Source organism: Sorex fumeus, unplaced genomic scaffold, assembly GCF_029834395.1.
Source record: "Sorex fumeus unplaced genomic scaffold, SorFum_2.1 ptg000047l, whole genome shotgun sequence".
NCBI classification, from domain to species: domain Eukaryota; kingdom Metazoa; phylum Chordata; class Mammalia; order Eulipotyphla; family Soricidae; genus Sorex; species Sorex fumeus.
The window spans coordinates 26867249-26879885 of record NW_026606104.1 but is presented as its reverse complement, the minus strand read 5'-3'; the positions used below and the strand labels follow the sequence as shown (position 1 = coordinate 26879885).

The 12637-nt window shown below is 39.5% G+C and overlaps 1 protein-coding gene across 1 annotated transcript in view; it reads right to left on the bottom strand.

The window, feature by feature from the left end:
• The window catches only part of SLC44A5 (solute carrier family 44 member 5), a 415088-nt gene that overhangs the window by 156992 nt on the left and 245459 nt on the right, over positions 1–12637 (bottom strand). The window contains exon 2 of the mRNA XM_056123215.1: positions 284–332. Coding sequence (XP_055979190.1) covers positions 284–332 — 49 coding nt within the window. The remainder of the gene's footprint in view (positions 1–283; positions 333–12637) is intronic.

Here is a 12637-nt window from a genome sequence, read left to right as displayed (position 1 = left end):
AGAGTGGTTAAATCTTGTAAAGCATTTTTTTTCTTTTTGAGATATGCAAACTCTTTAGTGTAATAACTTAAGGCAGTTCATTTTGCTAAATAGGTGGAAGATATTCATGACTCAGAGAAAGATTTATTCTCTGTATTTCCTTCATTGTAAATAATGTGACACTCAGGCTTAAATTAAGTCATCCTCTCTTCCTCCCCAATAATACATACAATTATTCATTGACCAGAAAATAAGCTTTCAGTGTTTGTTAAAATATGTATTTCCAAGAAAAAGAATTGCTTACCTCTTGACAACAGGCCCTGTAAAATTCGGATCAAATGACTTTCTTTCACCTGCATTTAAAACAAAGACCTTTTACAAATGTAAGCCAAGGAAATTATAACAATAAAATATTAATAATGAAAAATGCATTTCTTTATTCATTATTACATTGATGAATTACATAATTATGTTTGGGTTAGATGACTTCATTCTTTGTAAAATATCAGTTTTTATCAGTAAAATATTACTTTTGTTTTAGGTGATAGCTCTCAATCCTTTTCTCTCTCAAACTAGAGAAGAAAGATGGGGAAGAGTTTTTTTTTTCCTTTTTGAATAATGTAGGAGTACTGCTATTTGTTCAGCCATTGATCAAGTTGATTGAATTGGGCATGAACTCCACTTTTTTTTAAAAAATTGTATCACTGTGAGATAGAGTTACAAAGCCTTCATGTTTGAGGTTCAGCCATACAATGATGGAACACCTATTCCTCCACCAGTGCGCATTTTCCACCACCCACATTCCAGTCCTCACCCTGCCTTTATGGCAGACAATTGCGGGGAAAGAGTTTTAAGAACCATATTATGTGTACCCTCTCATGGTCTTGAGTAACAGCATTATAGATTATCTACAGAGTAGCAAAATATGAAGCCACACAAGTCTAGAAAACTATCCTATCCACGAGTATTGCTGAGTAAAAGTGCGGTAAGTACACAGTGTTGTAGGAAGCCTGCATATACCAGTGCTCCTGTACTATCAGTTAATTACGTTTTCATTTTGAGAATTGGGACTTCTAGTCACTGTTTGAAGTATGGTAAAATCAAGTCCTTATTTTATTATATAAATTTTATTCTTATAATAACAAGATTTATTGTTTATTGAAAGGTTTCATGCAATTTAAAGGAGATGTTATAGTTGTTCCCTGTAGCGTCATGATTGGATTACTCTCATCTAACACTGCATGGCTTCCTACCCTCCCTCCCCACCATCTTAGTATTAAGTTCTACAAAGCCATTACTTGCAGTTTTCATTGCTTGCATTTTTCTATCCCCCAATTCTACTACTATTTTCCACCAACTCAAAGCCCATACCTTTCTCTAAGATTCGTTTCTGTTAAAAAGCCTAGTCCTGAATTAAAGACAGAATTCAAAAGAGAGTGGCCAAATGACCTCAGTGCACCCCCTGTCTTACTGTACTCAGTGTGGAAATTGGGCTTGAGGACTTCAGAACATCTTTAGTGTAATCACAGACCAAGGGAGAAAAGAAAAGGCAGCAACAATCCAACTGACAACAGAAATCCAAGAGCCAGCCAGTCAGTGACTATTCATAAAATACCCATTAACTGCTGAGAATTCGAAGGGAACACAAAAGATATATACCAAAAAAAAAAGTACTCTCCTATCTTGAAGACCTTACAACTGGTGGGGCAATATTAACATATCATCTCATTCCAAAATCCTGTCTACTTTGACATAAAATCCTTATGATATAAACAGACTGAAAACACTGTACCTATCTGAGAAGGGAAAAAATAGAAAGACTTGGAGAGAATAAGAAACATGAGAAACATGCCCAAAATCACTCAGTTGATAAATGACCCACCTGGGAGTGTACACTATGCCTAGTCTTTCTACAACAGAACAGATGCTGCTGGTCTTATCCTGCAATACCAACACTGGCTTCAACTCCATGGGAAGTGTGTAAAATGTTTCCTGTTGCGACAGTCTGTCTAAACTTGTGCCAAGTACTCTGACACATTGCTAACTTTCCTTTCTATTAGCTTCTCTTCCTTAGACACTTACAGATGAGACACAATAGGGTGCGTTAAGTTGCCCTGACCCATCCAAGACATGAAGGCGAGCTTGGAAGACAAATAGACCCCAAAGCCTGCACTGTGTTATATAACAGCACATTAGTGATCTCAGAGAAATTCCAGTGATAAGAAGATGAGGCAGATTGAGATGGGTTAACAAATGACTATATGTCTGGTAAATATGTACCTTTTTTACTTTAAAGATGGGCCAAAAAAATTGGTTTATAAGTATTCAGGCTGGCTTCCAATTTTGGTGTGATTTGTACCTTACCAAGAGAAAAAAGCAGACTGCAGTGAAAATGAAATGCTATTGTCAGATCTGTCTAAAAAGCTGACATTTTCTGATTGTAAATTCTGGCTGCCTTATAATTCAGTTAAAAATATACTGAAGCCACAGTCAAATGATAAGATTTAGCTGATTCCAAATAGTAATGACAGCTGGAAAGTGATGACTTCAGCCTGCTCATGTGCTGGCAGAATCCGTATTGTCATGCAAATTTTTTATTTCCTGAAATCAATACAGGGCATCGCTTTTATGGAGGCTCTAACACACTCTAATTGCATCTCTGGAATAAATAGACTGAGGGTCCAGCTAAGTGAAAAGAGCCACAATGCTTCCCAATCATACAGCCTAGCCACTTGAATACAATTCATATTTCTCTGTTAAAAAATAAATACAATTTAAATTAGGTAATCATTTTAAAAGCTTCTAAGTTCATGTGACTCTGATTATTTAAATCATTATGAAAACAGAATCAGAAAAATATCTCTAAAAGATAGCAACACATTTGTTATTATAGTTAACAGTTTGCACTTTGTTCACACATATGCAATTTTCTTAACTAGAAATAATCTGTAAATATTAAAGGAAACAGTCCAGGTAATTAATTCAATTCATGAGTGCAGATTTCACATGACTCTGTTGAATACAAATGGCAAGATAAAGCAGCCAGTCATGCTTATCTTATTTTGTTTAAAACCAATCTGTTTGTCAGGGAAAAAGACAATATAATTACCATTGATTGATACATTTTAAAAATCAAAATCTTAAAACATTTTTATTTATTCCTTGAGGTATGCTCTGATTCCTACAGAGAATCTATTTCTATTTAGAGAACAAAATGGGATTAAATGTGGGATAAATAAAATATTCTTTAACTTAAGGAAGAACTCTTATACAGAAAACTTTCCAACAAACATGGAAAAAATAGCATGTGAAAAATTAATTCTTGTTTCAACACTCAACAACAGGTAATGGAGAACTGCTAATACTTATTTTACTTTGTTTTTCAGACACTTTTTTTTCACTTAACAAAGCTTTTATGTTTGGGTTTCAGTCATACAATGATCGAACACCCATCTTTCCACCAGTGTACATTTTCCATCACTAATGTCCCCAGTATCCCTCTCCATGCCCCCAGTCCCACCCATCCCCCTGCCGCTATGGCAGGCAGTTTCCATCTTACTCTCTCTCTGCTTATGGGCATTATCATTTACAATACAGATAATGAGAGGCCATCACCTTTGATCCTTTATCTGCTTTCAGCACACATCTCCCTTACCGAGCAATCCCTCCAAACATCATTGACTTAGTGATCCCTTCTCTATCCCAGCTGCCCTTTCCCCCGGCTCATAAGGCAGGCTTTCAACTGTGGAGTACTATTCCTGGCCCTATCTCTACTGTCCTTGGATGTTAGTCTCATATTATGATATTTTATATTCCATAAATGAGTACAGTTTTTTATCGTATGACACATAAGAGTGATTTAAAATGAATATGAAGCGATTTTCTCCAAGTAGGAGGGATTTCCAAGTCTAAAAAGATATTAAGATAAATAAATCATAGAAGAGAGCATCAAGATACAGACATGTCTCCAGACCCCACCCAGGCTGAACCTATCTGGGGCAGCTTCGAGGGGGGCAGGTCACAGGATTCCCCTGCCCCAACAGCCAGAAACCTCCAGAACTCAATCGCCACCATGCTCACGGCTAATCTCCACAGGCTCAGATGAGCCTAATTCATGAGTGAATCTGCTGAAAAACTCAGCTATGCAAATTTTGTGACTGAAATCTCTGGGCTTGCAGGAGTCAGGAATGGGCTGCCTTCTCCCATCTCCCTGTACTTCCAGAACCCTGGTAGTCACAACCACGAACTGCCTCTGGCACCATATAAGCTCATTAACAATCATGATCCAAAGACTTACAAATAAATCTCTGAAGAAAGCAAAAAGCTGCAAACATGCCTTCTGTCCCAAAGTCACCATCCAGTTAAAAACTTAACTCTAGCTCTATCAACCTATTTAAAATTTTAGAATTTCTGGAGTGACATCTCATACTCTACATCAGTGATATACTAGGAATAGCATGCCACATTGAATGGGGTGTAAAGTAGAGGGCAACTGATCTTAATTTTAATATATATTAATTTCCTGATGTACATCAGTACACACACACACACACACACACACATATATACTGATCCTCCATGAACTGTATTACAGATTCACCACCAGGATCTCACCATTCTACAAGGAAAAGTGATCATCGACGTAAAGACAGGGGTTTGGCAGAGCGATACCATCTCAACAAAAATTCTTCAGTGCCATCCTTGAGAACGTCATGCGATGACTGGAATGGGAAGGAATGGGAGTGAAGATAGACGGTTGGCAATTACACCACCTCCGCTTCACTGAGACATAGTTCTAATAACACCAAATATTAGCCAAGTGGCACAAATGCAGGCTGATTTCAACTGTGAGTGTGGAAAGGTTGGACTGCTGATGAATCTCACGAAGACAATGTTCATGAGAAATGGAATAGTTCCTGACGTTCTGACATTCTCAACGGAATGAACATCTCCGAATGCAACAGTTATGTGTACCTAGGTCGAGAACTTAACATGACAAATGACCTGGCACCTGAGTTGCACAGTAGGAAGAGAGCAGCATGAAACGCCTTCAAAAGTGTCGAAGAAGTGGTTAAGAAGATGAAGAACCTCTTGCTCCAGACACATCTTTTCAACTCCACTGTTCTTCCTGGACTAACATACGCCTCAGAAACCTGGGCCCTACGAAAACAGGATGAGAATGCTATTCGCGTCTCCCAAAGAAGATTTGAAAGAGCTATGCTTGGAATAACACAATTAACTTAAGTGAGAGAAGGAATCTGGAGTTCCGACCTCCGTCGACCGAGAATCAGGGATGCTATCTCGTTTGCCAAGGCATCGAATATCAGATGGGCCAGACACGTAATGCAATCTAGAGATGACTGCTGGACTAGAGCTGTTACTGACTGGATTCCACAGGATGTCAAAATATGCGTGGCTGCCCACCTATGAGATGGTCAGACCTCTTTGTCAAAACCCTGAACAAACGGTTTGAGGATCTTTGTGTTCCTGGAGCGAGCAGATGCCATTGGGCTACACTAGCACATGACAGGGATGAATGGAGAAGTTGCTGGCACCCGCTCCAGCAAATCGATGAGCAACGGGATGACAAGTGATATATATGTATATATAGATATAGAGATAGAGAGATATATATGAGCACACAAGGCTCAACCTGTAACAGCATGTTAGTAAATCTCTTATACAAGGGCTAAATGGTTCTAGGGTGAGATACAACAATCTTCACACACTTTTCTCTTAAGCAAACTTTGATCATTTTTAGCAGATTATTTATAATAAGCAACACAAAATACATTATTTAGAGCCTGCTTTTGGGGTAGGTTTTGAGGGGAATTCAAAATTTTGCTGGTGAGAAGGTACAATGATGATGGGGTTGGTATTGGAATACTGAATGTAATAAATTATTGTGAACAACTTTATAAAAATAAAAATTTTAAATTAAAAAATTAAAAACTGAAACAAAAAAAATAAAAATATATTAAGGAACCATGTTCTTCCACTATTTCTTATATAAAGATGTCCATTCCACATAAATTAACCTGAGACTGACACCCAAGGATAGCAGTCACAAGGGTCAGGAATATTGGTCCATAGTTGGAAGCCCGCCTCATGAGCTGGGGGAGAAGGCATCACTAAGTCAGTGGTGGTTGGAGGGATCATTCGGGATGGGAGATGTGTGTGAAAGTAGATAAAGGACCAAACGTGAGAGCCTCTCAGTATCTATATTGAAAACCATAATGCCTAAAAGGAGAGAGAGAGAGTATGGGGGAAATCGTCTGCCATAGAGGCAAGGGGAGGGCTGGGATGAGGAGATACTGGGAACATTGATGGTAGAAAATGTGTACTGGAGAAGGGATGGGTGTTTGATCATTGTATGACTGAAATTCTTAACATGAAAGCTTTGTATCTTACAAACTGTGATTCAATTAAAATAATGTCCAACCCTCCTAGTCGGCCTAGCACCCATAACTTCTCAAAATGTTTGAAAATAAGACCAGTAAGAATCGTCCCTCTCTAATCAGTCTTATTTCTGACCATCTTTCACTACAAATTTTATCTTCTAGCAAGTCAATATTGCTATAGTTCCCCTCCAAAATCATGTATTTTACACAGAGTCCACTGTAAAATTCCCTCATTGTTCTTTCAGCAATGGCTAAAGCGTATTTCCCAAGAAGTAAAGGAAAAAAACTACTGACCACTCTGCTTAGTGTGGGAGCCCACTTTGATTAGAGATCAATATTGAGCACTCAGATACAAACTCTTTTTACCAAGTAGTTAATTCCATTTGTCTCCAAAAATAGAGAAACTTTTATCATTTGTCTTGCTGCATTAGTCAACGATACCATAGAGCATGTGTTTGTACACTGAGGCAGACTGGAATACTGGTTTCTCAAAGATGCCTATGCCTAAATCCACCAATTTACGAATGTTACTTTGTTAATCTTTACAAAGAGGCCTTTGCAGTTCAGATAATTCCCAAGTATCTAGATGATGTTGATGCACGCACAAAACTCCTTAATGAGGAAGAGAAAGACCAATAAGTCTGAGGTGGGAAAGATGACATTGCAAGAAAGATCAGAGCAACACCATATGAGAAAAATTTGATTGACCCGATTGCTTTAAACGTGCATGGGGGTATGTGACAAGGAATGTGACCGTCTCTAGACACTGGAAAAGTAAGAAAACGATCTCTCTCTCCTAGTCGCTAAAAAGGAATGCTGCCCAACTCATTTCAGCCCAATGAGATGTTTTGGGTTTCAGACCACCAGAATTTTAGAACAATAAATATGTGATTTTAAACCACAGTACTTGTGGTTATTCATTAAACAAGTAAGAGGAAGCTAAGATGCATAACTATTTTTTAAATTTTTATTATTATTTTTTACAGACTTACAGACTTTCATGATTGATTACGCTTCAGTCATACAATGTTTGAGTAGCCATACCTTCACCAGTTCCCATTCTCTGCCACCAATGTTCCCAGTATCGCTCCCGCCACCCCACTCCTTCAACCCCCTGCCTCTGTGGCAGGCACATTCCCTCTTACTCTCTCTCTTGGGTGTTAAGTATTACTCTTACCAGATAACTATTCTGTGAACAGAAACTAGGTCTTGGATATTGTCTACTTTGGTGATTTGCATATATGTAATAGGACGCAATAAATGTCAGTCACGATCACGATCATCCTGTTGTTCGTCAATTGCCTGGAGCAGGCACCAGTAATGTCTCCTTCGTCCTAACCCCGAGATTTTAAAAAGTGCCATATTCAAGGCTCTTTCAGGATTAGGAGGATGAGACCCAAATACCATCATTGTTACTGGCATTTGGCATCTTGGGTAAGCCACGGGGAATTTGCCAGACTCTGCCATGTGGGCAGGTTACATTCGGTAGCCTGCCAGGTTGTCCAAAGTAAAAACGAGATAATAAGATGTCGTGTGGCCATATTCGCGCTTCCGAGAGCTGGGTTTTATGGTCTCTGGGTCTTGGCTGTTGATGGGAAGAGAACAGCACAGAGTCTCCTGCCCCCGCGCCTGGCTGTCCTCGCCGGGGCCCCTTGGAGGGGGGCGGGTTGAGTTTCCCTCTATACCCCGAGCAGAGCCCCGGCAGCTGAAGACCTCCAGAAATGTCTACAGTGTACATTTTAAAAGAAACTTCCAAGCACCACAAGGTTCTCCAAGCAGCACCAGGAATGATTTCCCTGATTATAGAGTTGGGAGTGTCCCTGAAAACTGCCGTATGTGGCCCCAAACAAAAAAAATCAATAAAATTTGGACAAGTAAATAATTCATATCTTTTATTATTTTATATTTTTCTGGATTGGGAACCATATCTCTTTGGAGGTTTCCTCTCCGGTGGTACTCAGAACTACTCCTGATTCTGTGCTCAGGGATCATTTCTGGTAGTGCTGAGGGGTGTCAAGGATTGAACCAGGGGTCAGCTACATGCAAGGCAAAAACCTAATCCACTGTACTATCTCTCCAGCTCATAACTCACAACTCTAAATTTGAGTTATGAAAATATAAATAAGAGAACAAACTTATATTAAACAAATCATTTTAGATAGATTTCTCTTCCGTGGGGTTGCCACTCCTGACAATCCATAGGCCTTCCTCCTGCCTCTGTGTTGAGGAATTAATCCTGGCAGTGCTCAGGGGGCCACATGAAGTTCTGGAGATCTAACCTAAATTGGCTGCATGTAAGGCAAGTGCCCTGCCCACTATACTATCTCTCCAGCCCTAAAATTTCAACTTGAATTAAAGGAAAGTTAGAAGACTCCTCAAATTTCAATTATGTAAAAATTACTATCTTAGGCTGGATTCTTGTCTTGCATGTGGCCAACAAGGGTTCATTCCCTGGCTCCCCATATGGTACCCTGACTCACATCATGAGTGATCCCTGAACACAGAGACAGGGGTAAGCACCACCCGCCCCACCACCCAATTTTTCTCCCTACTATAACCAACACTAATTCAATATCTAATCAATAATGTCAAAAGTCAACATAAGAATTAAGCAAAACAAAATATCATCTAGTGAATAAAAACTGGGAACTAAATAGAGTATCAAAAGTCATCGTTACCACCTATAAGCTTAGGAGAATTACTTTTTCTCTCTGAAGTACCATCTTGCCATCAAAATAATAAGTAGTAACTTTTTTTTTTTTTGCTTTTTGGGTCACACCTGGCAATGCACAGGGGCTACTCCTGGCTCTGCACTCAGGAATTATTCCTGGTGGTGCTCAGGGGACCATATGGGATGCTGGGAATCAAACCCAGGTTGGCCATGTGCAAGGCAAACGCCCGACCTGCTATGCTATTGCTCCAGCCCCTATAAGTAGTAACTTTTTTTGCACTGTTTGATCAATAGATTTTTTATTGTCTTTGCTCCAAATCTCCATTAAAAAATCATGATTTAATTTTGGCTTTCAGGAGCCAGCTCCTGAGCTCTGAGGAAACTTGCTTTCTTCTGGGCTACACAACTTTTCTTCTGGGAAAGAGGTATTTTGGTACAGTTCCATCTCTTTTTAATTTCTCTCAGGTTTCTTTTCATATAAAGAGTTGACCTGTACAATGACATGAGCTTTCTTATATATCTCCTCTATCAGGTCTGGATTATGCTATTCTTTATGTATTAAGAAAACTGTTTCTTGTAGGCATCTTCATCTGCTTCCATTAGGTAATGCATATACCCAGCAACGTCTTGCCCCATAATGTTTCTGATGTACTTCTGTGTTGAATTCCTTACTTTCTGAGTCATAGCCAGGAAATTATTTGGTACGGTGAAGAACAGACAAACCTCCATCTGAAGTTCCTTTGGGGGCCAAAAAAACTTTGTTTTCAGTAGTAGTTCTGGTAAGTCCTGCCCTGCATCAAAATAGCAGGTGAAGGCACCAGGTTTTCCATCAATGCTTTCCACATTATATTATTCTCCAGTGACCTCCACTTGGAATTGACAAATCTTGTCCATGCCAAGTCTATTGAGAAGCTTGTGCATCAGCAGCATGCCAGTACAATATGCTGCAGCACAATTTGTCAGGCCAACCTTCACCCATACTCTGTAAATTTATGAGCATATGTTGCACAAACTATCATATCTCCTTCTATGCAAGGCACAAGCAATCTGGCAAATGACGCCTTAGTTGGTTACATGGACTATCATCCCACATTTTGGTATGCTATATTTATTTTTATCCTGGTTTACCAAACATTTCCAAGCATAGCAATTGGTTTTTCCCTCTCATCATCTTCAAAATTTCATTTTATATCTCTTGAAATGTGCTTTATTCTTGACAACTTTCATAAACCCCATCTTGTGGAACAGAGACCACCATCTATGGCTTGACACAGACTTACTGTAGTAACAAATGTATTTTAAAAATTCAAAGGAGGAAAATAATTTCTTCTTCAGGATGACCACCAAGCTGGGAAATAGCATGTGTGAATGATCATTTACATATCTTCATCAAAATATATCATTAAGGATTCACGCAGTTCAATATTAATAGAATTGCCACAGTGACTATCACGATGATCACGATCATGACCATTCTGTTATTCGTTGACTGCCTTGAGCAGGCCCCAGTAACGTCTCCTTCGTCCTCACCCTGAGATTTTTAAAAAGTGCCATATTCAAGGCTCTTTCAGGATTAGGAGAATGAAACCCATCATTGTTACTGGCATTTGGCATCTTGGGTAAGCCACGGGGAGTTTGCCAGACTCTGCCATGTGGGCAGATTACATTCGGTAGCCTGCCAGGTTGTCCAAAGTAGGAATGAGATAATAAGACATTGCTTCTGGGAGCTGGGTTTTATAGTCTCTGAGTCTTAGGCCATTGATGAGATTACACGGCGCCAGGGGGCCAGTTGGTGGGTGTGACCCCTGCCTACTGGAATTTGGAGGATCTGGGTGGAGGATGCTCAGCCCCGATCCGAGTAGGCTTGGAGATCTCAGTCCCGGGACCCGCATGCCTTTGTTCCTCTGCCGGTACCTTCATGTGTGCGGAGAGTGGTCTCAGCATAGTGGTGGCTGGTTCTGGAGGTCTTCAGCTAACGGAACCCTGGTCGGGGTGGGGAGGGAAACTCAAGCCACTCCCCACAGCGACTATAAGTGATAATATTATTAAAAATTTTATGACTAAACAGGATATGAACTTTATGGAACAATTTTTAGGAGGAAAATGTTTAAAGGAAAGAATAAGTCACATGAAAAAGCCTGACGAAAGGTAGAAAACTGCCATAGCTGGAGGAAGAGATATGAGAGCAGTTAGGAAATGAAGCTATCAGGAATTATCAACAGTTCGATTAGGGTTTACAACAACTCTTAGTCCTTCTGAGAAAGCAACAGCCTTGGCACATTTGTTCTGTATAATGCAAAGGAATCTGAAAGTTAAGGTAGAGGAACCTATAAGAAGACTGATGTCATATTCCAGACATAAATGGTAGGAACTGACTGACACTATATCAGTGAGAAAGGCTATGGCCATTCCAGAGCAGTACAGAATAATATATTTTTATGGCTATGAGAAAAAAGACATGGTATCATGCTTCATCAGCCAACGACAGCAACAACCCATGCAGAAAATCATGTGTATTACAGAAACTCATCTTGGGTAAAAATACGACCTCACATTGGACATGGCAAGATTAATGGAAATGCAAATGACAATCTTTAAGCATTGCTTCAAAATAAAAAAAAAGTGCCATATCATAAGACCTCATGGTGATGATTTTGCTCCTAGTCTGAGTAGTTTCCTGAACATACTGGATGACAAAATATCCTGTTATAACCAGAATACCAAATATTCTGCTTTAAGAAATGTTTTTCTCCACAGAGCATAAAAGGGAAAAAGAAAAATATCTGCCATAGAGGCAAGCTGAAGGGCGTGAGTTAAACCGGGGTCATTGATGGAGGAAAGTGAACACTGGTGAAAGGATGGGTGCTGGAACATTGTACTACTGAAACTCCATAATGAAAAACTTTGTAGTTTTTTTTATCACACAGTAATTCAATAATTTTTAAATGCAAAAAGGCAAAACCAAAAATGTTTTACTATCACAGAGTGGTTCCTGAATAGTTCACAGTATCATTTGACATAACATCCCTTATATGAAGATAAGTAATCTAAACCATCAGTTAGATTTGTCAGGGCTGGAGCGATAGCACAGCTGGTAGGGCATTTGCCTTGCAGGCAGCCGACCCAGCTCCGTTCCTCTCGGAGAGTCTGGCAAGCTACCAAGAGTATCCTGCCCACACGGCAGAGCCTGGCAAACTCTCTGTGGTGTATTCGATATGCTTAAAACAGTAACAACAAGTCTCACAATGGAGACGTTACTGGTGCCTACTTGAGCAAATCGATGAACAAAGGAAGGACAGTGCTACAGTGCTACAATAGATTTGTCAACCTTAGAATTAATAGCAAAATGACAAAAACAAACAGGAGAAAATATTCCACCATCTCCACTGAAGAGGCAAAATAAACATACATAAAGCACTCAGGTTGTTTCTTAATGGACTTATTTTATAGGCAGTACAGAAAGAGGCACATTTAGTGGGCATCGGAAATGTGCTCCTGAAAAACCTGATTTTTCTTGACTACAGTGTCAAAGCAGTAAATTTATGCTATCATATAGCTATGAGTTATTGGATAATCACACATTCTC